The sequence below is a fragment of the Peromyscus eremicus genome, chromosome 11, assembly GCF_949786415.1.
Source record: "Peromyscus eremicus chromosome 11, PerEre_H2_v1, whole genome shotgun sequence".
Taxonomy (NCBI): domain Eukaryota; kingdom Metazoa; phylum Chordata; class Mammalia; order Rodentia; family Cricetidae; genus Peromyscus; species Peromyscus eremicus.
Window position 1 is genome coordinate 61,409,814 of NC_081427.1, and position 25,047 is coordinate 61,434,860.

General features: G+C 43.8%; 1 protein-coding gene across 1 annotated transcript; it reads left to right on the plus strand.

Annotated features, from left to right (window-relative positions):
* Nucleotides 1-107: 107 nt before the first annotated feature.
* On the plus strand, nucleotides 108-24,243 carry LOC131921391 (V-type proton ATPase subunit S1-like protein). The gene is made up of 7 exons (XM_059276076.1): nucleotides 108-202; nucleotides 7,617-7,657; nucleotides 7,907-7,968; nucleotides 8,400-8,617; nucleotides 16,875-16,925; nucleotides 20,499-20,739; nucleotides 23,941-24,243. The coding sequence occupies exons 1-7, from the start codon at nucleotides 108-110 to the stop codon at nucleotides 24,241-24,243; spliced, it is 1,011 nt and encodes a 336-aa protein (XP_059132059.1).
* Nucleotides 24,244-25,047: the final 804 nt, after the last annotated feature.

Sequence of the window (25,047 nt, forward strand, 5' to 3'; positions counted from 1 at the left end):
ATTGGTTGAAGGTGCTGCCAGTCATTTGGCAAGAACAGTTCAGCCTCTGCTCTGTTTGCTCCATGAATTAACAGATGTGCTTGGTTTGAAAAGGCATACGTTTCTTGATGGGAAGAAAATTCTTGTTCAGTTTTTCACTTCTGTTTTTATGTATGGTGTTTTCAGCCACTTTGGACCAGATACTTGCCTGGAAGAATGTAGGGTGAGTAACCGCCCATCCTTTAATGCAATGTGTTTGTGAACCTCAGTGCAAGTGTGAAATTAGATGTTTTTGTCATTTCTTTATGTAGTTACATATCTGCATCTGTTTATGGTTCAAAATGTATAAGCTAGGTTAGAGCATACAGCTACTACAATATTTATTATATCATACTTTTACGGTGAGAGGCAAGGATTATTGTTCAAAACACTAAGAAACACTGCATTTTTATTAAATATACCACTCCTTAACTGACTCGCAGATCAGCCCTGGCTCTGGTTTCTTTTGCATTTATAAACAAGGGCTAAGTTCACAGCTTCTCCTGTCATAATTACGTGAGTGGCGACCTTAGGAATGTATAACTCGTGATCCCAGAGGAAAGATGTTAGGTCACATTGACTGGTTAAAGGTAGTGACTGTTTATGATGCGGCATTTACAATTAACAAGCACCATTTTTATTCCCTTGTCTGTTTTCTTTCAGTACCTTACAAAGAAGTACACAGACTTAGCTCTTAAAAAGTGTAGTTAGAATCTCCACCGCAGCTACTGTATGTCTCATTTCCCAATTATTCACAATGTGCCATCTTACCGAAGGCATCAGGGAAATTCGTGTGAACACAGAGCACAGCAGCAAACAGAGTGAGCTTGCAAAGCATCTTGAAGAACTCCTTAGTCAGCAGCTGATAACAGCTTTAAGAACAGATATTCGCGATGTTTTCTTCTTTTCTCCTCTAAATCAATTAGTGCTTTCTTTCAAGCTTATTTTGAAATAGTATGGGGCTTAAATGTCTCAGGTGGTTAAATGTTATATCATGTTTTGTTTGGGACACGTCCCCTGTAGCCCAAGCTGTCCTTGAATTTATCTATATAGTCAGTGATGGTCTTGAACTGATCCTCCTAGTTTACATTCCAAGTTCTGGGATAACAGGCATTCACTGCCGTGCCTGGCTTTGTAATAATGTGGAATCCTGTGCTTCTGTGCTAGGCAGCGGTTACATGTAGGGCCTCATGAATGCTAAGCAAGTGCTCTACCACTGAGCTATATCCCAGCCTATAAGACATAATATTTCTCCACCAAGTTTATATGGAAACGAATGGCTTTTGTATTACATTGGCAAAAATAGTCTCAAAAATTAAAAAATTCAAGTTCTGCCTTTATAAGCGTAGATCTTAGAGATTACCCAAACAGCTGCGTTCTTTACAATAGCTACAAAACCTAGATGTTACTAACAAGCGAATGAACAAGGAAATGTGGTATATATACACAATACAATTTTATTTAGACCCAAAGGAAAAAAAATAATTATTACATTTGCAAGAAAATGGGTAGAACTGAAATATTAGGTGAAGTATCCCTGACTTAGAAACAGAAATGCGTGTTCTCTTGGGCAGATCCTAGATTTTGATTTTTATATATGTGTGGAAGGAAGGACAAGTGTAGGTCAGAAAGCTAGAAAAGGGAGCATGAAAGGGGGAAAAAGAGGTCTTATGGGAGGGCTGGGGAGGGTGAAAAATGAGGTAATTGAATACCAGTGTCCTTACAGTGGAAGGAAACTGTTGGGGAAGGAAGAGGAGAGGGTACAGAGAGCAAAGGAGCGTCAATGACAGCAAATTATGTATGAAAACCCAAGAATGCAACCCAGCATTTTATATGATAATTAAAAATTACAAAAGCAAGTTAAGTCTCATAGATGACCATCCTAATCTAATAACGCACGCGAAGTCACCATGAAGGAACCAACAACTCCTGTTTTGTAAATGCTCTTTCAAATCATGGATCTGCAATTAAAAACATCTCTTAACACGGCAGGGCTGTTCCTAAGAGAGATGGGAGCAGTGTTGGCGTGACGCACATTTCCTACTTTTAAAGAGAAGAGTGGGGAGTGCTGGGCCTTCAGGTGGCTCAGCAGCTAAGAGCGCGCCTGCAGCAGTAAAGACCTGAGTCCGGACCTCAGCACCTAGGTAGAAAAGCCAGACTTGGCCATGGACGCCTGTCACCCCAGCCCGGCTGTGAGCAGCGAAAGGGAGACTGCTGAAAAGCAGTGTGAGCTCCAGGTTCAGTGAGAGATCTGTCTCCAGGGAGTAAGGCAGAAGGGAAGACAAAGAGGAAGATACCCAGCATTCTCCTCTGGCCTCTGTACACACTCATACACACACACACACACACACACACACACACACACACACACACACATCTCATGCATGTATATAAATACACACACACAAAAGGAAAACAAAATCCTGTTTAAAACAAAAGAGTTGGAAGTCACAATTCCTTCTTTTTGGAATCCTAAATTGGATTTATTCTTTTATTTGTTTGAGACCGGGCCTCTGTACAGCCCTGCCTGGCCTGGAACTCCCTATAATGGTCTGTTTGATTTTGAACTCACAGAGGTCTGCCTCTCTTTCTACCTTGTGTTTTTGAGACAGGATCTCTTCAGAGTTCTGGAACTTGCTGACTCAGCTGGGCTGGCTAGGCACCAAGTCCCAGGGATCCTCTTGTTTCTGCCTACCAAGTGCTAAGATTACAAGTGTATGACACCGTGTTCTATGGATTCTAGGCATTGAATTCTGTGTGCTTTACCAAATGAGTTATCTCCGCAGGCCCATAGCCACTTAAAATATTTTTATTAGATTATATCAATTATACATTGATATAGGTTTCATTAGGATATCTAGCCATTTAAAAATACAGTAATTTTGTGAAAGAGTCTCACTAAGTTGCTCAAGCTGGTTTTGAACACCCTGTATAGACTCAGAAGACCATGAACTTTTGATCCTTCTGCCTCTGACTCCTGAGGCATTGCAGGCCTGGGCTGCCAGGTCAAGCAAGGTTTAATTTTCTTACCTCAGTGTTTCTCAGCCTATCCACACAGACAATTGTGGATGGTTGTCAGTCTTTCCTGTCATTCAGGTACTATGTAGTGACACATATTTTGTTCTGGTTGAAATTAGTTTTCCAGTAAGATCTTACTTAGTCAGGCTTAGGGTTGTATGCAAAGCCTGTCTGCATTGCAGTGTTTTAAAAAAGAATGACGCGCCGGGCGGTGGTGGTGCATGCCTTTAATCCCAGCGCTCAGGAGGCAGAGCCAGGTGGATCTCTGTGAGTTCAAGGCCAGCCTGGTCTACAGAGTGAGATCCAGGAAAGGCGCAAAGCTACACAGAGAAACCCTGTCTCGGTGGGGGGGGGGGGGGGGGGGGGAAGAATGATGCTATTGTATGGTTAGACCAGAGATGCATTGAAGTGACAGTGGACTTCTTTGTTTACTATAAGTTCTTCATTAATGAACACATGAAAAAATTTAATTAATAGATAAAGCCTCAAACCAAGCAGTTTGAGTATTACAGTTTATTCATTTATTCATTAATATACTTTTACTCAATAAATATCTAGAATTATCTTCTATTAGCTAAATATTCCCAATTGATTTGACACTTTTATCTTTCCTATGTAAACTATACTTCACCATTTTTTATGTTTTTGTTAATGAAGGCACTTAAAAATTGGATATATAAGTTGGTGTTATGATATATGGCTTTTGAATATCGTTCAAACTAAAGAAAAATTTAAAATTCTGTTCATGGGTATGAGAAAGCTTTGTGTTTCTAGGGAGTGTTTTCTACTTGTTCATTCCTCTATTGTATTTTCAGTGATGTTTCAACTCACATGGGAGAATTTGGAGTTAGGTAGGTAGAGATGTATGTATAAGATATATATTACTTTTGTTGTTCAGAAAATTAAATGTCTCAGTGCTCCCAAGTGCACCAGGATGAGATTGGCCTCAGAGGACTGATTCATGCCAACGTCACTCACAAGGGACTCTTATAAACAGCAATGTCTCCTAGGCTGTGTGTGTGTGTGTGTGGCTAAGCGGGAGAGCACACACCTGGTACAAATGAAGCCGGAGTTCATTCCTCAGAACTGGAAAAACAAAAAACAAAAAACAAACAAAGAAACAAAAAACTCACATTCCACACTAACTAGTATACATGAAAGTCTTAAATCTTTGTTTGTAAAGTCCCAAGCTACAAACACTATTCAAGCTTCTACATGCCTGAAAATGTCAATATGTGCATAGACAAATAAAATGTATTATATCTATACAGTGAGGTATTTCTTAGCAATGGATTAGAATTAAGCACTGATACATGTAGCAGCATACACAAATTCCAAAGCCGTTGTGTTAAGATTAAGAAACCAAATACTAAAAGATAAATGTTATGACTGTTAATTTACAATTGTATAAAATGCAAACTCATGCAAAATGATAGGAAGTCATTGTACTTGCTTGGGATGAAGGGTGGAGGGTTGAAGGTGAAGGGAACTGTAGAAATCCTTGGAGAACTTTTGGTGAGTACCATTAATATTCTTGAAATCTACTGTAGCTATAACACCATGGCTATGTGCCTATGCCAAAACATACAGGATTGATTAGATTACATGGACAGTTTCCTGTACAAAAGTTACACTTGAGTATAGTTGATAAAAACGAACCAATTGTTGCATACATGTGTAAGGAGCAGCTAGTAGGCATTTTCCCAAATTTGTCATCTGTAGAGATTTTTACTAGATAATGTAGAATAATGTATTTAATCTGTAATCAGTTCTATTTAATTATATGTGAACTAAGATTGGCTGTGACTTGATTACTAAGGCTGAAAGGTGGGTTGGGAATCATGGGGAAGATTTTGTGTTTTGGCTGACATTAAAAGAAAGATTTATTGCTGTGTGATGGTGGCACACACCTTTAATCCCAGCACTCGGAGGCAGAGGCAGGTGGATCTCTGTGTGTTTAAGACCAATCTGGTCTACAGAGGGTGTTCTAGGATGGCCAAGGCTACATGGAGAAATCCTGTCTTGAAAAATTAAAAAAAAGATTTATTTTATCTTAAACTATGTGTATGTGTGTGTGAGTGCACCCCACCTATGTGTTAGTACCCAAGGAGGCCAGAATCATCAGATTCCTCTGGAGTTAGGGTTCTAGGCAGTTGTTGGCCACTTGACATGGGTTCTAGGAATAGAACTTGGGTCTTCTGGAAGAGTAATACAAGGTCTCAACCACTGAGCCTCTTTCCAATCCCCTGGTTTGCATGTTTTTGCACTTGGAATACATGACAAAACATTTCTCTACCTCCCTACTTAACAATTTTACTTTAGGAACTGATACTAAAGAACAATCCACTGTAATATCTGAGATCAGAGTTCTCAACCTCCTTAACGCTGTGACCCTTTAATACAGTTCCTCATGTCCTGGTGACCCCCAACCATCAAATTATTTTCATTGTTACTTCATAACTGTAATTTCGTTACTGTTATGAATTGTAATGTAAATATCTGATATGCAGGACATCTGATATGCGATGTCCAAAGAGGTTGAGACCCACACGTTGAAAACCACTATCCTAGAATGTCGGAGCCCTGGGAACAATTGTTATTAGTGAGCTTTTCATTGCATACACTATATTGAAAACAAAAATAGCCTTCTTTATCTTCTAGTAAAGAGGCTTATTTATCTTATAGTTTTGGAAATTCAAAGGCATGGATCTGAGTTGATCAGTTCTGCTGAGGATCCATGGCTGATGGCAGATGGTGAGATGGAGTGAGTCTCCGGAACAAGGTGTCAGTCATATCTTGAGCAAGGAAATAGAGAACAAGAGGGACCATTGTTGCTCTCTTTATTACAATGTTCTCACAAGAATTACTGATGGTTGTAGGAGAACCATCACTAGGCTGTGGAAGAATCACTGCACACTCTCAGAGACCTAAGGACATCCCCATGCCACCACCTGTCTGCCCAATCTACAGTCACAGTGAGCCTTTGGAGGGCTTTTTAAAAACATATTAACCAAAGCTTCCCCTCCCTCCCCTCTTCCCAACACCCTCACCCCCTCACCCCCAACCCCATCCACTCCTCCTCCACTGTTTCTCTTCAGATATAGGTGGGCATCCCATGGATATCAGTGAGCCATAGTATATCAAGCTGAAGTGAGACCAGGCACCCTCTCCTCCACCAACGTTGGATGAGGCTATCAGGCAGGAGGAATGAGTCCCCAAATCAGGCAACAAAGTCAGGGACATCCCCAGCTCTCACTGCTAGAAGTCTTATACATTTCTTTCTTTTTTCTTTTTCTTTTTTTGAGACAGGGTCTCTCTATGTAGCCCTGACTGTCCTGGAACTTGCTCTGTAGACCAGGCTGGCCACAAACTCAGAGATCCTGCTGCCTCTGCCTCCTAAGTGCTGGGATCAAAGGCATGCGTCATCACTGCCTGGCCCTTTGGAGGACATTTAAACCAAAACATAAATATGTGAGACTAGGAACATGGCTGAAGATACCACGATACGTTTTCATGATGTAATACTGTATGAAACTCAAAATTATGTCCAAAAAATGACAACATGGGTAAATGTTTGTGATACACACTGAAGCCCAAAAATTGCGGGCTGAAAAACAATATGCTCTCAATATGTTTTTAAGTTTTATAAAAAGAAAATTATGTGGTATATGTATGTTTATATGAGTATAGCTAAATAGTAGAAGGCTATAGATCATAATTTCTATTTTCGTAGTTTTCAGAAATCCCTTTTTGGCAATTCAATCTGTCTTTTGTTTGTTTGCTTGTTTGTCTCTCGAGACTGTGTGGCTCTGGCTGTCCTGGAACTTGCTATGTAGACCAGGCTGGCCTTGACCTCACAGAGATTTCATGATTCTGCCTCCAGAGTGCTGGGATTAAAGGCGTGCACCACCATTGCCTGGCTGAATTTGTCTTTTTTTAAAATAACACATATTGAATATTTTGTCTATAATATAGTGACACAGTGTGATATAAAATTTCATTGTGAAGTAATTTACTACATATTATTATGTTTTTATCATTGGTTAAAGTTTGGTGGCTAGCTTACTGCTTGGCCTGCAAGTTGAGTCCCTATAACATCCAGTAAGGATCAGAACTGATTCATAAAAAATGAAAATTTTCAGGAATTTCTGTTTCTTCTATATTTTGTTTGGCGAGGGTGTGCTATATTTAAATCAGAAAATCATCACTTGGACTGGAGAAATGACTCAGCTTTTAAGAGCACTGGCTGCTCTTCCAGAGGTCCTGAGTTCAATTCCCAGTAACCACATGGTGGTTCACAACCATCTACAATGAGATCTGGTGCCCTCTTCTGGCCTGCAGGTATACATTCAGGCAGAACACTGCATACATAATAAATAAATAGATCAATCAATCTTAAGAGTTTTTTTTTTTTTTTTTTAAAAAAAAAAAGAAATTCCTCACTTAAAAATGTCGTATTCTGAGTGGCTACAGCATGCTCCCGCGTGGTATGGACACAGCTAAGATAACCTCTCAAAGCTTCTGGGAAGCCTCCTCTATAGATGTTCGTTCTGCATTTAAAACTCTATTTCTAATTTCAGTTCGCAAGCCTCTTCAAGTAAAGGAGTGATTATACGGAGTGGTAAGACTTGGAATTGCCCTTGTGTTTCCCTGGGGGCAGGGATAAAGAAAGGTCTTTTCTGGGGTATATTAACCTCACTGGTGCTGTTTGAACTAGAATCTCTCCTGGAAAAATCTTTTCAACTAGGACGTTTCAAATGCTAAGCCCAAACAGGATATATACCAGTGATTAGCTCATCAGCATCATTCAATTATATTCACAAACTGATAGCATCAAACCTTGGTACTCACATCATCATTTATTTGACAGATCAAAAGCCCAGCGGAGAGGTGAAACCAGTCCAGAATTTCACAACACCACCCATCACACAGGTATGGCTGTTGGGACCTTAAACTTTAACCTAAATAACATGCTCACTTTTCAACGCTTTCAGAGCTACGGTGAATATATACACCACAGTTACGTTAATTATTAACATAATCTTACTTGAGCTCTGGGAAGTTGAGAACAACATACAGTTCTTAATTTTATATTTTTCACCGCAGTATTCCATTTTATGGTTTTCCCACAGGAACTGCAGCAAGGGTATCTTTTATTACTTACTGCTCTCTCTCAACCAGTTTTTCTTTCATTTGCAACTACACCGGAATAATTGGTCCACTCTCTGTGTCGTTCTTTCAGTAAATAAATAACAACATGTATACGTGAATACAGGATATGAATTAACCTTTTTATCTGTGGGAAGTCTCTGATTCCAAGGACCCACATGTATCTCCTAAATTTCTTTTGCTTGGTTAATTAGACTTTCAATGACAATCTGAGCAAAAGCCATTGGAGTGCCTACAGTCATCATAATCCTGTTAAGTTCTCCAGGGATGGCGTTCCCTGCATCCTCTTCTGGACCAAGAGAATCACAGTGAAATTTAAGAATCAGACCTGGCTGGACCTCACAGATGAAGCACCTGGTCCAAACACAACAGTGGACACCGGCAACTCAAACTGCAGTGAGGAAAGCGCCATGTAAGTCAATCTTCCTGGCTGAGGAAGCCTTCCAGGTACTGTGTAAATTCACCGTGACAACCAGTTTGTTTTCCTTCGTCATTTAAACTAAAGAACAAGTCACAGATTAAAGAATGTTTTATTAGTTCTTTGATAATTTTGTGCAACTTGTTTTGATCATATTCACCACCAGCTCTTCCCAGATCCACCCTTCCATCTAACCACCCAATTCTGTGTCATCTTCTGTCATAGTTTGAATGTAATTGGCCCCCATAAGCTCATAGGGAGTGGCACTATTAGGAGGTATGGCTTTGTTGGAGTGGGTGTGGCCTTGTAGGAAGAAATGTGTCACTGTAGGAGATGGGCTTTTGAGGTCTCATGTCTCATATATACTCAAGCCATGCCCAGTGTTTAGACTGCTTCTCCTTGCCTGCAAGTCAAGATGTAGGACTCTCAGCTACTTCTCCAGCACCACATCTGCCTGCACACCACCATGTCACACCATGATAATAATGGACTAAACCTCTGAAAATGTAAGCCACCTCAATTAAATGTTTTTCCTATTTAAGAGTTGTGGTGGGCATGGTGTCTCTTCACAGCAATAAAAACCCTAAGACATTTTATTTTTTAACCAACAAGATCAGTTTAGGCTGCCCAACTATTTTTGGATGTGAGTTCCATTGGAGAGTGGCTGATTAGTTTTCTTCTGTGGGTTTTGAAAATGAGAGTTTCCAATTCATTCTAAAAGGGGAGGAAGGAAGAAGAGGAGGGAGGGAAGGAGGAAAAAGTTTTGTCTATGAATATTGTTGTACCTAGAGTTCCCCCAAGACCATCAAGAGACCAAATCCGATGCAAGAACAAAGAGTTTTTTTATTGTTTTGAGTTAACTCGGGTCTCTCCATCCATCTGACACAGCATCAGAGCTGGAGAGACCCCGAGTAGCAATGGGGGATTTTTTTTTTTATAGGGGGTAAAGCAAGGGGGATTTGGGGTCTACAGACTATGTAAGGACAGACTCAGGATTGGTTTGTGTGAGTGGCAATCATGTTAGTAACTTTTAATTGGCTGGGGTTAGTTGGGGGTTACAGTTTTCCATTTAGGGGCAGGACTGGACAAGTCCCAGGCTCTGTCCTTGAGCTGCTGTGGAGGCCGGCTGGCCTAGCAGGTACTGACTGTGGGGGCTGGCTCAGTGGCCCAGGCTTGGTACGTCCTATCTCCCTGTCCCTGCTGGCAGGGGCATCAGTGGTTGTCTTTTGTTCATGGCCCTCCCAGAAACTGCTTGCTCAGTCTCAGGAAACTGAAATTGAGGCCTGATCTCTGAGAGAAGACTGATCAGCCTGTTATGGTGTCTGCTTGGTCCTTTCAAATATATGCATAGATATTAATATGCCAATTTAGTTAAACAATAGTACTAAGCTCCACAGCGGGCCTATGATATCCCCAATCCTGGATTGTTAGCTGGCCTTACAATACCAGGTATGGGTACCCCCTCCCATGTCCCTACCCCAAATCAAAGGGCAGCTAGTTCCTTCACAATAATCATGCCACTATTGTGCAGGTAGGCACATCTTGCCCAGCAGGTTGGCCTTTTGGTTGCAGGGTTCACAGCTGGGTTGGATCATTGAAACCTTTACTTCCTGAGCAGCCTGAAGGACAGTCTTTTGTGCTTTGTAAGCTAGCCAGCCAGCAGGAAGGTTTCCAGTCAGGTTCTAGCTTGCTTTCTCTGTATCTTGCAATGGAGGTGTGTGATGTCTCCTTCAATTTGTTCTTTTTTTTTTTTTTTTTTTCAATTTGTTCTTATTCTCCAATTCTGGTAGGCAACCGAGAACACTGACAAGAGCCTGTGTGTTTGGAGGTAGAAGGAAGGAAGAAAGGATGGAAAGAAGAGAGGAAGGAAGGGAGAAAAGTTAAGTTCTTTTCAGGCTCGGTCTCAACTCCAAATGTTAAGAGTCAAAGTACCGTGGACTTATCATGAAAGAACTTAGATCGCACAGCAGGGCGTACCCATCTTTGTGGGCTACTCAGGAAACCTTTATTCAGGACCAAGCTTTGCCTCTAGGTGGTGTGTTTGGTCATGGTGAGAGATTCTCAAATTATAGAACATGGCCTATTCCACAGTTTGTGTGTAAGAGGACATTTGGTCAAATTTCAGTGAGTCTTTGGGCATTTGAGTGTGAACAGAATGGTTTGAGATAAACAGATTATGTAAATGTGCCTGTTGAGAACAGATCACTTTGAAAGCCTTTCTCTGTGTTTCAGGCATCTGAGATTTTTTTCTTCTTCTTCTGTTACTTGTCCAGGAAGAGGAAATCTGAAATGTTCCCTTTGTGCTCTACAAACCCCCTGTTCAATATTCGTTGGTACAATGGATGCTTTTGGAAGATTCTTTGCTTTTGTTCTGGCCTGCCAGGATAGTTGTATGAACTGTAACATGTTATGCATGCACTCCTGTGTGCATTCTTTTTATACTATATATAGTTCAACTGGAATTGCTGGTTTATTCCTGAATTCTGTTTCTTGTTTAAAGTTCTTGATAATGGGTGGAAATGGATATATTGATATATCCATAAAGGGGATATTATGCATTCTCTTTTGCTCTTCAGAATGACTGTCTTCTGGTAAGGACTTAAGGAATTATAATAATTGCGAGATTTAGGGAACTGTTAAGAGTCCATCCACATTTGTTTCTCTTGTTTCAGCACAACTATCAAGGACTATGGGAGAGCTGCCCACACCGCTGAGGGCTCAGGACTTTTCCCCCCAGTCTCTAATGAACTCCCTACAGGGCTCTTGATTTGTGGTCAGTTGCATGGAGAGATGCTGATTGCCTGGGGGAAAAGCTTGCTTGCCCAGGGCTGGCTGTTGTTCCATTTAGCCTGACATTAGGGGGCTGTGGGACTAACCAGAGCAGTGCAGCTTTTGACTGGGCTGTGGAGAATTTAGTCATCAGTGGAAACTATGCATGGAGAAAAACCAAAGCTTGTCTTGCAGGTCCAGTTCTGGAGAGAGCTGTGTGCCTACAGGACCTGTGGGCTTGTCACATGACAGATGGAGATGGTGGCCACTATTCATCGTAGCTGACAGCCTTTGTACCTTTCCCAGAGGCCAGGGCTGGTGAGGTCTCCACAAATGGTGTCATCCTCTCCTATAGGTCATAAGGAATTCAGGCTGAGTGAGGCTAGGGACCTTACAAGAGTTCCACCGGGGTTCTAAATTGGCTTTAAAGGGGACACATTAGCACCTTCCTCTTGGCCTTATCTCACAGGATTATGAAAAGCAGCCGAGGAAATGTAATATAAGCTCCAGAGGACCCGTCAAGTGCTGCCTGCCCCTTTCTTCTCAACACCAAGTGCAATGGAACACAGTGCTGTCCAACCACCTGTTGGAGAGGCCTTGGGGCTTTGTGCTTTTCCTCTCTTTTTAAATACTTTTTAAGATTGGTTTATTTTTTATTTATGTGATTTCGTCTGTGTGTGTGTGTGTGTGTGTGTGCGCGCGCGCGCGCGCGCGCGCATGTGTATCCGGGTGTCTGCAGAGGTGACAAGAGGGTGTTGGATCCCCTGAAGCTGTTGTTAGCCTCTTGACGTGGGTGCTGGGAACTGAACCCCAGATCTCTGGAAGAGCAACAAGTGCTCTTAACAGACGAGTCCTCTGTCCAGCCACTTTTTGTTTTTTTTACCATGCATAAATGAGATATTGGGCAGGCATTGCTATGGTATCTTCCGAGTCACCTCCCTGGAAATATGCTCAGGTGTGAGCCCCGGGTAGGCAGCCCCCTGACTCCTGCACTCCTGCTCAGGTGAGACGCAGGCAGCCTGGGAGCACCCCCACCCAGAGAGCATGCTGGGGCTTCTTCTCAGGAAGTGAGAGTTTTAGTTCCAGCAGGTAAGAACCGCTGATACTTATCCCTGAGAACCCCGTAGAACAATGAGATGCCTCCGCTGTGCCTGTGGGGGAACCCTGTGTCTGACAGAACAAACCCAAATGGAGACATAGCCATGTAAGGTCAAAAGCCCAGACTGGAAAAAGATGAGCATGTTTTAGCTTTTGGAAACAAAACGCTCAGGGAGGGGCAAATTTGGCAGACAGATTTACTATGGAAGTCTTTTTAAATAGTGAAAGCCCTGCAAATAGAACACAGTCCCAGCATCTGCGCGCATTTTGAGGTTGGGCATTTATAGCCCGAAGAATTCAGGGTCTGTTGTAAATGTGTAAGAAAGGGGCGCCGAGTGAGTTCCTTTGCTCTGGGTTGTACCCATTTTTGTGTTCCTGTTGCTGTGTGGCATCCGGCACCTATGAGACCCTCGCTGAGCAAATGGTGAATGAGCTGTGTTGAAATCCGGCTTCGAGCCCTTTACTCCAGAGCAGTCTGCTTTCCTGCTTCCACAGGAACCAAGCCTGCTGGGAAAAGCCCTGGTGGGTCGGTGGGTCGCTGCTGGGAGCTGGTCAGTTTTCTCACCGGGTGATGATGGACTGCTTGAGATGGCTTTGCTCTGAAGTTTGGTTCATTAGTGCAGAGCAAGCTTCTGAGTGATCAGGCTAGTGTGGTCCATCGGAAGAGCTAGAGAAACCATCCTGACATTGAACAATTAGTTAAATTCAAATTCCTTGCCCTCCCCTCCCTTCCTCTCCCCTCCCCTCCCCTCCCCTCCCCTCCTCTCCCCTCCCCTCCCCTCCCCACCCCTCCCCTCCCCTCCCCACCCCTCCCCTCCCCTCCCCTCCCCCCTCTCTCCCTCCTTTCTTCCTTCCTTCCTTCCTTCCTTCCTTCCTTCCTTCCTTCCTTCCTTCTTCCTTTCTTCCTTCCTTTCTTTCTTTTCTTCTTCTTTCCTTTTGGTTTTTCCAGACAGTGTTTCACTGTGAAACCCAGGCTGTCCTTGAACTCAGAGATCCGCCTGCCTCTGCTTCCCAAGTGCTGGGATTAAAGGTGTGCACCACCATACCTGGTGTATTTTGTTTCTTTAAAATGGTTTCTTTAGTAGTTTTTATCGGACAGTAAAAATACCATTAGGGTAGGGATCTCTTGAAGCTTTACTTAATGAAGAAGCTTTGAAAGTGTTTTTTTCTTGAAATTATTTATTCATTTATTTTGTTTTTATATCCTGACTGGCATTCCCTCCCTCTCCTCCACCCCCTCCCCCGACTCCATCCACTCCTCAGTTTCTCTTCAGATACAGATGGGCCTCGCATGGATATCAGCTAGCAATATATCAAGGCTGGATGAGGCAAATCGGTAGGAGGAAAAGGTCCCAAAAGCAGGCAACAGAGTCAGAGACAGCCCCTGCTCCCAATGTTGGGAGTCCCAGAAGAAGACCAAGTTACACAACTGTCACACGTATATAGAGGGCCTAGGTCAGTCCCATGCAAGTTCTCTGGTTGGTGGTTCAGTTTCTGTGAGCCTCCATGAGCCCAGGTGAGTTGATTCTGTGGGTTTTCTTGTGATGTCCTTGGCCCCTCTGGCTTCTGCAATCCTTCCTCCCCTTCTTCCTCAGGATTCCCTGAGCTCCACCTAATGTGGCTGTGGGTCTCTGCATCTGTTTCCATCAACTGTTGGATGACAGTTAGGCACCAGTCTGTGAGTATAGCAGATTATCATGAGGCATTATTACATTGACATTTTTTTTTTTTTTTTGCCAGTCATGTTTGGTCTCTGGGCCATCCAGCCTCTGGGTCCCGGCCCTCCGGGCAGTGTCAGGTGTTAGGTCCCTCTCATGGTATAGGTCATAAGCTGGACCAGTCATTAGCTGGCCACTCCCACAGTTTCTGCTCTACCTTTTTAAAGTGTTTTCAAACAGGCACTTTCAAGGTGCCCAGGTTGATCCTGTTAGGAAATAAATATTTCCTTTACCAGTCTTAGCTACATGATTTATTTTGTGATCATCACATCCCTTCCCCATAAGCAGTGTTATGATAGAGTTCAGGGCAGCCACTGATCTTTCTGTTTCTGGGGAGTAGGCCAAGCTGAGGAAATCACAGTGTGTTATCTACCATTCTTGGCTATTTGCTTTTGCTCTCTTGGTTTCTTAATGCATATTAAGGTCTTCTGACTTCTACATGTTTTATTGATATAACAGCAGTGTTCTTTGTATATTTAAATTCCTTATATCTTCCCACTATAAACACACAGCTCATCATTCTTATATTTCTAACCCTACTTGGAAATACGAGTGAAGAGTAAGAACCTGCACAGATCCAAGTGTATCTTGTGGTCACTTGTCATATACATGCTCACACATAATACCATCACCACAACCAACCACTTTCATCATGTCTGGAATACACTTGTTACCCTTTCTAGTCTGTCGCTTGCATCATAGCCACCTTTCCAGGTAACCGTTGGTTTAGATCCTCTCATTCAAGATTAATTTGTGTTTCCTAGAAGTTTATGTAAATATGGCCATGTAGTATGTTCTCTCTTTTGGTGTGGCTTCTTTCACTTAACGTAATGATTGAGGCAATCTTCTGTGATCAGCGCAATACTCTTTTTCCCTGCCGAGCAGTATTCCATTGTATGGGTGTATCACAACTTAATTATCCACTCACCCATTGATGATAGAAGTTTGCCGCTCTCCTTTATGTAACTTATCAGATAGTTATGAATATTCTTGTATGAGTCTTTGTGGCAGAATGGGTTTTATTTCTTAGTTATTTTCCACATAGAAGTAGAAGGGCCAAATCATATCATTTAGGCATCTTTAACATTCTACAAAACTGCTAAATTTTAATCTTAAACACTTTTAAGTTCTTTTGGGTCATATACTGTAGTCAGGCTAGCTCAGAACGTGCTCCATAGTGTAGTATGACTGTAAGCTCACGGCAATCCTGCTGCCTCCGTCTCCCTAGTGATGGTATTAGAGGCATGCAACATCACATCTGGCTCCAAACTTTTAAAAAAGTGAATCCTTACTTTTTTGAGACACAGTCTTTCATATTCCAAGTTGGCTTCAAACTTATTTGTAATTGAGGCTGGCCTTGAACTCTGATCCTTCTGCCTGTACTTCCTGGGTGGGTGAACACCTCCTACCCAGTTGAAAATGAACCGTTTTACCTTCCTAGGAGGATTACCCACTTGCTTCATGTTCTCTTTGGTATGAAGCTGTAGAGAAAATCCTTTTATAAAAATTACTGTGTGGTTAATACTTTCTGAAAAAAATTCGCTGGCCTTGGGCTAAAGGATACGCTTTGGAGTTAGTAAGAAAGTTAGGCCTTAGGGCAATTTGTCTGCATGGCAAAGGACTGGAGAGCCAGCGGGACACATCTTCCTGCTGGGGACATTTATGAGACACAGATCTTAAACGTGCAGTCATTCCTGTCCTTCGTGGTAGGCCAGCTGCTTCCATCCAGAGTTACTAAATTCTTCCACTTACCGCCATGGTACGAAGCCCAGCATCCCCTTTCTTTTCCCAAGGAGAATCTGTCAACACTGAGGGAACGGATGCTTTTCTGTCATATTCAGGAGGTGAGGAAAGAGCCACCAACTCTCCACGTCAATTTTGGACTCCCCATATCCCAGGAATAATGTTGGGCTCTCATTATGCTGCCCAGGGGGATGAGTCGTGTCAAGAGGAGAATTAAAACTGTTGTTCCTGGGCCTGGTGGTGGTGTACACCTTTAATCGAGGTACTTGGGAGGGAGAGGCAAGCAGATCTTAGTGAGTTCGAGGCCAGCCTGGTCTACAAAGCAAGTTTCAGGACAGCCAGGACTGTTACATAGAGAAACCCCATCTCCAAAAACCAAACCAATCAAACAAACAAACAAACAAACAAAAAAACAACAAAAAAAGAACTTGTTGTTCCTGAGTGAATAGCTAATCTGTCTTCAACTCAGGGAAGCTAGTATTTACCTTCAGAAAAGTGTGCATGAATATAGTTATCAAAAGCTTGTGAGTTCCGCATGGAAGATGTTTAATCATCCTGTTTGTTGGTCTATGATGTGTAAATGTGTTTTTAGTTTATGTTTTCCTAACGCCCAATAATGCAGAGCATAATTTAATCTTATTATTTCTCTCTGTGTGTGTGTATGTGTGTGTGTGTGTGTGTGTGTGTGTGTGTGTGTGTGTGCCCACTTGTACGCAGGTGTGCATGTGTGCCCAAACCACTGTGTCTGTGTGAAGGTCAGAGGACGACTTGTAGGAACTGACTCTCTCCTTCCACCACGTGGGTTCCAGACATGGATCTCAGAAGTCAGTCATCGGGCCTGGAGGCAGGTGCCCCCTCCATCTGAGCATCTTGCAGTCTGGGCCATTCCGATTTTGATGACTGTGCTGTTTCCATTCTCTTAGGTTGTCTTTGAAGTTTGGGGATGCTGAAAAGCCCAAGGATCTTGACATCAGGTGGGTAGTGCTACAGTTTCTGCATGTCAGATATACTATGTTCTACTGAATTTATCCCCCATCCTCACCATGAGTATCAAGGGCCAGGCGTGTACCCTTCCTGTGACACATCAGATCCATATCTAAGTACAATGAGAGGTCAGTAGCTGTGTCTGACGGGATTCTGTAGGAATGCTTCCTATACATCAAAGTCCATACATAGCTCAGTACTCTGAGAATGCAGTGGTTATGGGCAAGAAGATCCAGGAGGAATGCTTCTCATGAGAGTCCCACGATTTGACTGCAGTGAAGAGGTCTTTGCTGTCATAATGTCCCAGCAGACAGTCAATACCGGCCTCCATTTTCCTCTGCTTGTGATAGAAGGCTGCCTTTACCGATAATGATTTATCTTAACAGCTAGTAATCAAGAAATATGAAGGCAAACACTTTTCTTCTTGTGTTGGGTGGCACACCCTTCAATCCTAGCTCTCTGGAAGTAGAGGCAAGTACCTCTGTCAGCTTGAGTAAACATAATGAGTTCTAGACCAACCAATGCTACATAGTAAGATCCTGTTTCAAGCGGTTTTACTTCCCATAAAAATATATCAATAACTTTCTCAGCAGTTGGTGATCAAGACATTTGAAGGCAAAAATTCAGTGCATGGGCTGGGGAGATGGCTCAGTCAATGCAAGCAGAAGGACCTGAGCACGATCCTCCAAAACCATGTTAAGAAGCTGGGTGTGGTGTTATTGGTTATAACCCCTGTACTAGGAAGCCAGGGTTTGTCCTGCTTACACATGAACACACACACACACACACACACACACACACACACACACACACACACACCAGAGCTTCCCTTCCTATAGGACTTTTTAGTGGAGATGAACTTTTTAGTGGAGATGAACTTTTTAGTGGAGATAAACTTTTTAGTGGAGATGAGCACTTTTGTCTTCAACTTTACTTGGAAAATAAGTAGGGTGTGCTGGGCAAGCACTCTTTCCTGCATGGTGTGCTCTACGGTTCTCTCTGCTTTGTTGAAATATTTACGAGTCTCCAATAAAAGATTCTGTAGGCAGACATGCTTGAGAATGACTACATGCCCCGCCTTTCTCTCAGAAATTCACGTCATAACTTTGTTTATTCAAATACTTGAAAAACCAGAAAATACATCTGTAACATCATCATTATCATCATCACTTAGGAAAAAGCTGTGTAGCATACATGTCCATACTCCACGTCTACTTGGATCTTGCCTTTTGAGAGTAGTAGAGCTCAACTTGCCCAACATCCCAAAGAAGGCTGTTCTGGCTAGTTTTTGTTGACGCAGAGCTTGACCTATTTGAGCAGAGAGAGCCACAGTTGAGAAAATGCCTCCCCCATAAGACTGGCCCACGTGCAAGGCTATTGAGTATTTTCTTACTTCTTAGTGATTGATGTGGGAGAGCCCAGCCCACTGTGGGTGGTGCCACTTCTTAGCAGGCAGTCCTGGGTTCACTGAGAAAGCAGACTGAGCAAGCCATGGAGAGCAAGCCAACACTCCTCCATGGCCTCTGCATCAGCTCCTGTCACCAGGTTCCCTCTTCGTTGAGTTCCTGCCTTGATTTACCTCAGTGATGGTGGTTAGTCAGGAAGTTACCTCCTGAAGGTGATTTAGGTCATGGTACTTTTATCACAGTAACAGAAACCCTAACTATGAGGGTTTAAAGTTTAGACTTACTATGCTCGAGAGACAAAACAAAACAAAAACCCCCTCAACCCCCCCCCCAAAAAAAAAACCCCCGCCTCTAGCATGTAAGAAGCCCCTACCTTGCTCAGGCTGGACCCTAGCAGCCCACTTCCCTTTTCTCCCAGACGTTGAAGACTTTTGTTAAATTGACCGATCCTGTAAAGTTTGCTGTTCCAGCAAGATAGCAGGTCATAAAACTAACGGCTACTTCTGCTTCTGTAACCAAATTTGCTTACTCTGCTCAAAAAGATGGCTAGGACAACTGCAAGACATACATGTTAAAACCAGACCCTGCCTACACGTGGGCAGACTGCATTGAATCTTGCGGTCTTTATAAGCCTTGGGCTGATGTGGCCCGGGGCTGCATCCTGGGATGTGTCTCAGGTGCAGTCCTCGCCCCACCCACATTGGATAAATACCTAAATAAAAAGGCTCTTTTTTTTTTTTTTAAATTGAAATGTATTCCTGGTCATGGTGACTCTCTGAGTGACCCCAGACCCATACCATGAACTATGCCTTCCGTCCTTGGCACCCCGGCTTCCTCCACCCTAAGTGAGGCTGTTCAGAAAGTCTTTTATGCCTGGACTCCCAGGAGTCTCCATCTGGTCCTTGTCTACTGTGAAAACACATTAACATCCTCCCCACTGGTGGTCTCCCATTGACTAGCATTGTTCTTTTCTATATACCTGAATGACCAAATTCTCACGTTCCTGTCTTTGTCTCAGGAGCTGTTTCTACAGGAGCACAAAAGCAGATAAAGAAAACCCATGAAAACAGAAAAATCAGAGATATCATGCTATAGGAATAAGAAAATAGCCGGGCGGTGGGGTGGTGCACGCCTTTAATCCTAGCACTCTGAGGCAGAGGCAGGTGGATCTCTGTGAGTTCGAGGCCAGCCTGGTCTACAAAGCGAGTTCCAGGACAGGCACCAAAGCTACACAGAGAAACCCTGTCTGGAAAAACAAAACAAAACAGAACAGAATTAAGAAAATAAGACAGGCAGTGGTGGCACATGCCTTTAATTTCAGCATTCAGGAGGTAGAGGCAGGTGGATCTCATGAGTTCAAGGCCAGTCTGGTCTATAGAGCAAGTTCCAGGACAGCCAGGGATACATAGAGAAACTCTGTGTAGAAAAACAAAAAACAAACAAACAACAACAACAACAAAAAGAATAAGAAAATAAAAGTCACTGATAATCTATCCCATATTCGCAATTACTACTGAGATTTTAATCCCATCATTCTTGACTTTTGTTCCATGTAATATCTCATTTTTTAAAAATAAAAGACAATTATCACGAGCTATATCCACTGTATGTATGTTCGGAGAATGTTCCACTTTAAAGCTGTTAGCAGTGAGGGTGCTGGTCTCAGGTTGCATCTGAAAGGCAGCTAAACACAACATTCTGAGAGGAACTGAGCAAGGCATTTTGTTCCTCTGGGCTCAGCTCCTCATATGTGACACTAAGTTAACAATATTGTCTTTCTCACAGGGCAGCAGTAAGCTTAAGTAAATACACAGGAGTAGCAAGTGTGGCTGGCACATAAAAGCTATTACTATTCTTTTACAACTTAATGCTGTGTTAATATACATCTAAGTTTCTTGTCAAATTTGTTGCAATAATAAACATATAAATTGATTCTTAGAATAGAAAAAAACAGCCCTCTCCTCATCCTTTGTAGGATTTTCATATTGCTCTTTTCCAGTCGGCACTCACTAAGAGGCTCTTGTTTGGCGCCAAAGGGAAGCCGCTCCCCAATTCGATTCCACAGCCTGACAAAAGAGGGCGCCATGGTACCGTTCACAGACGACGCTCTGCCTGCTCCCGTCTGGCTAACACTCATTAATGTGCAATCCTTTTCAGGCTCACCCTGACCAATTACAACAAGCTGCCCAGCCAGAGTTGGTTTAGTTTACACCGAGTCGAGATCATCTTCAACAATTCGGTGCAAGCATCTTTTAATGCAACTGGCATATATGCTCTGTCAAGTTACTCGTACCGCTGCCAACGAGTCAGCAGCCTGCGGAGGAATGATGCTCTCCTGTTGCTTAGCAGCGCCGAGGATGTGGCAAGCCTGTGGGAGGTCACGTTTATTGATTTCCAGGTAACAAACTAAAACATATGGTGGACACGCCTGCGCACTTGGTGCCAAAGAGACTCAGTGTTTGTTGAAGTCACCCAAAACAAGGTGTTTAAGGAAGAGCGAGCGAGCGTGCCTTTAAGGTAGCATTGGTTTATTCTGGGGGCTTCGGTGGCGTGAGGTGGAGCAGGATAGTGAATTTCTTCTGCCTGAGCCCTCCAGGGCTCGGTTTCTGCTTTCCTGTTTACCCACTCACTTATCTAAACCCTAGCGCAGCTGTGGCTGAAGCCTGGTGACTGACACTTCCTGGGCCCAGAGGCTCTGGGGGCAGAGGCTCCGTGGGGCAATTGCTTTATTCCCTTGTGAGAGTGGAGCAGTGATCTTATCAGGGCAGATAAGAAGTACATCTGCAGTGTGAAAGACGGGCGATGACAGTTAGCATGGGAATGGAATCATCAACCAGTCAAAATTAGCCCGGAGATCTTGAAAGCCTTGGGAGAAAGGCATGGGAAACGTGACAGGCCCTTTTGCACCACCATATCCCAGAATCCTCTCAGGCTGGGGCGGACATTCTATCAACTCTCTCTATCTTGTTTTCCTGTGCCCAGGGCTTCCTCACTGAAGTAGCAGGCAGGGCTTTGCATGTCCCTTTTAAGGGCATGTTCCTGCTTTTTCCATATATGCATGGGTATACATATTTATATAGACTCCTCTCAGCTTGGGGGAGGTACCGTGTGGGCAAAAGGCCAAGCGGAAGGGAAGAGCATGCATTTTGGAGTGAGGCAAACCTGGTTTGAAAATCACTTCTCTGTTTCCCGGTGAAGTTACTTACCCTTGCCAGTTTCTGACCTATCTTCATCAATGTGTGAAGTACATGCATGGCCTCATATGTGTGAGACAGGGCCGTTCCCAGGCATGGAATAACGCTACCACTTATACCAGCGTGTGCTAGTGGTTAAGACAACACATTTTATGCTATGTATATATTGTGACAAAAAGTACAAAGCAAAACACATGGGCCCAGACCAGGGGTGGGGATTTCCAATGGAAGGAAAGGGAGCGAGGATTGGAAATGACTCCAAAGCCACCAGCGAGACTGGCATGGGAAACCTGACAAACCCACAGGATTGATCTCTCTGCTGGCTGGATGAGGCACAGTAGTTTCGGTTCCAAGCTTTGGAGCCGCAGCATAAGGAAGAAACAGTCTGGCACGTATTCACAGGACCCCCAAGACTCCAGAGAGCTTGCTGTGAGGAGCACAGTCCTGTCCTGGGTTGTGCAACGTGTATGCATGAAGTCAGGCTCCCCACAGGAGGTGGGTATGCTAGCCTTGTGGAAGCACCTAGAACATACACAGAGGCAAGAATGCAGACTCAGGCCAGGGGGAAGGATTGTTCACGCTGCAGATTTGCTGGTCTTTCTTACAGAGTCAACATTTGTCCCTCAGTAGACCCAAATTCCTTTCAGGGGTACCAAATCCATGCATGCTCAAATTCCTTATGCAAAGTGGTATGGGATTTGGGTAGAATCCATGTAAAGCCTTCTATGGTAGGGACAAGGGCAGCGGAGATGGAAGATACCAGAAGCTTTGGAGTCATAAACTGAGCTCAAGTATGAAGCCAGGTTTTCCCGGGTGTGAATTTTATCATCACACGCATTCTGCAGTGTGACTCCAGGTGAGTTACTGAACGTTGCTGAGCCACAGTCTCTAACGTTATGGTAAAATAACCCACTTGCTCAGAGGCCGTCAAGAAGGTTAAATCGGGTAAGGAGTGTCTGGTCTACACAAAGCCTTCAAGTGTATGCTTCTGTTGGTGTTTTTACCGTACCAGGACTCATGTTCCCCCAAGAGATGCCTTCCAGCATCTTCCTGTCAGTGGCATCCAAGGATGCACCTCTCAAACCCAGAGCACGCTTTGAGTTAGCGACATTAGCCGAAGTGTGGTTTCACATGAACTCAAACCATCCCAAGAACCAGATTACAAGAAGTTTTCTTTCAGAGTCTCAAATTCCAGGAGACTTAGTTGCCACAGCTTGGCCATCTCAGAGTGTTTGGTGGGTTTTACTTTAAAAATCAAGTTTCAAGCCAGGGATGGTAGCTCCTGTCTGCAATTGCATAACACGTGAGGCTGAAGCAGGAAGAGTGAGTGAGTTTGGGGCCAGCGGGGCTGTACTGTGTGTAGATGAAATTCTAAACCGTCTTAGTAAATAAGAAACACGGAGCCAAATACAGAGTTAAAGCCTAAGAGATCAGACCAAGAGCCACGGCTTCCTTTATCTTACCACTCGCTGCCATCACTTCCCCTGAGAGAGAGACCTTCTTCCTGTTTCCTGTCTTTTTATTGCCTTTCTGTTCTGCCTTCTCATTGGCTCTAAACCCAACCACATGACCTCCTCATCACTGCCTGTCTATACAGACCTCCAGGTCTCTATGGTTGGTACTGGGATTAAAAGCGTGTGTCACCATGCTTGGCTGTGTCCTTGAAAACACAGAGACTCTGCCTGCCATGTGATCAGATTAAGGGCATGTGCTACCACTGCCAGACTTCTGCTTAATGGCTATGACCTCTGATCTCCAGGCAACTTTATTTATTAACATATAAATAAAATCACATTTCAGCACAAATAAAATATCACCATAACTGTGAGCCTTCAAACAAAACTTCATTGTCCCAATAAGCAGGATCATAATTATCAGATCAGGTGCTTAAATTATTCTACAATTTGGAGGTGGTATGTGCCCTAGTGACCTTTAGTAAAATACCCAATGAAAGCCACTTTCAGGGAGAAACACTTCATTTGGCTCACAGCTCCAGGTGCCAGCCCATCATTTCAGGAAGTCACCTCGGCAGAAACTTGAGGCAGCCAGCCACTTCCAGAGTCAAGAGCACGACTGCATGCCTGCCACTCAGCTCACTTACTTCATGTTTACAGGGTCTGGGACCTGAACCTAGGGAATGGTGCCACCCACAGTGGGCTGGGTCTTAACACATCAATTTACATAATTAAGAGGATCCTCCCCCCACAGACATGCCCACAGGGAGTCTGATACGCACATTTCCTCACTGACACTGTTTTCCTAGGTGGTTCCGGATTATGAGGTTGACAAAACTAACCACGATGTATAAAATTTGGTAAACTGGGGCCCAGAACCACCAGTACAATGAGAACCGACTCTTAGATAGAAGTCATAGGTCACCTCTGCTCTTTCCTTTCTCTGGACAGATCCAAGGCTTCTCCATCAAGGGGACACACTTTGCCCAGGCCCGAGACTGCGGCTCTTCCTTCTCTCCTGCTGTTCTCATTGGCCTGGCCATGTCTCTGATTCTGTTGCTGGTGCTGGCCTACGCCCTGCACATGCTCATCTACCTGCGCTCTCTGGACCGTCACTACGAGTTCATCACGTCTCCTGCCCACTTCCCACCTCTGAGGGAGCTGGACACAGGGGAGGAGAAGGGGCTCCTGGGGAGCCAGGGAGCCGAATGCTACGAGCTGAGGAGCCAACAGATCTGCAAAATCTATATTTAGCAGCACGAGGCTCTGTCTCCTCACCAGGGCCGCAACCAGGTCTGAAGGACGGTGTTCTCTTCTGTGCTGTCTGACTTGTGAATTGTTTGATTGAAAAAAAAAAAAAAAGGAGAAACATTGGCAACAAGTTGGTTTTTAGCATCTATTGGTTTTGATAGGTTGATCTGGGGCAGTGTGAAACTACCTCAAGGGACCCCACAGGGTCTGACCAGCAGGACTGATGCCTTAAGCATGACAAAGAGAGAGAGAAAGAAAGGCAGCATGATGGCTAGTTTTATATCAACTTGATACAAGCTATAGTCATTGAGAGGAGGAACCTCAAGTGAGAAAATGCCTCCCTAAGACTGAGCTGTAGGCAAGCGGGTAGAACATTTTCTTAATTAGTGATTGACGAGGGAGGGCCCAGTCCATGGTGGGTGTGGTGCCATCCCTGGGCTGATGGTCCTGGGTTCTATAAGAAAGCAGGCTGAGCAAGTCAGGACGAGCAAGCCAGTCAGCAGCTCTCCTCCATGACCTCTGCATCAGCTCCTGCCTCCAGGCTCTGGCCCTGTTTGAGTTCCTGTCCTGACTTCCTTTGGGGATGAACAGTGATGTGGAAAGCATAACCCAAACAAGCCCTTTCTTCCCCACGTTGCTTTGGTCGCCCTGTGTTTCCTCACAGCAGTAGAAACCCTGACAAAAGAGCTGCGGGAGGGAGAGAGGCAGCAGAAGTTCAGATCCTTAAGTGTTCTGTAACAATTTACATTTCCCCCCAGGAATTACATTGTAGTTTCATTTAAAAAAGCAGTCTTCCTTTTTCTCCCT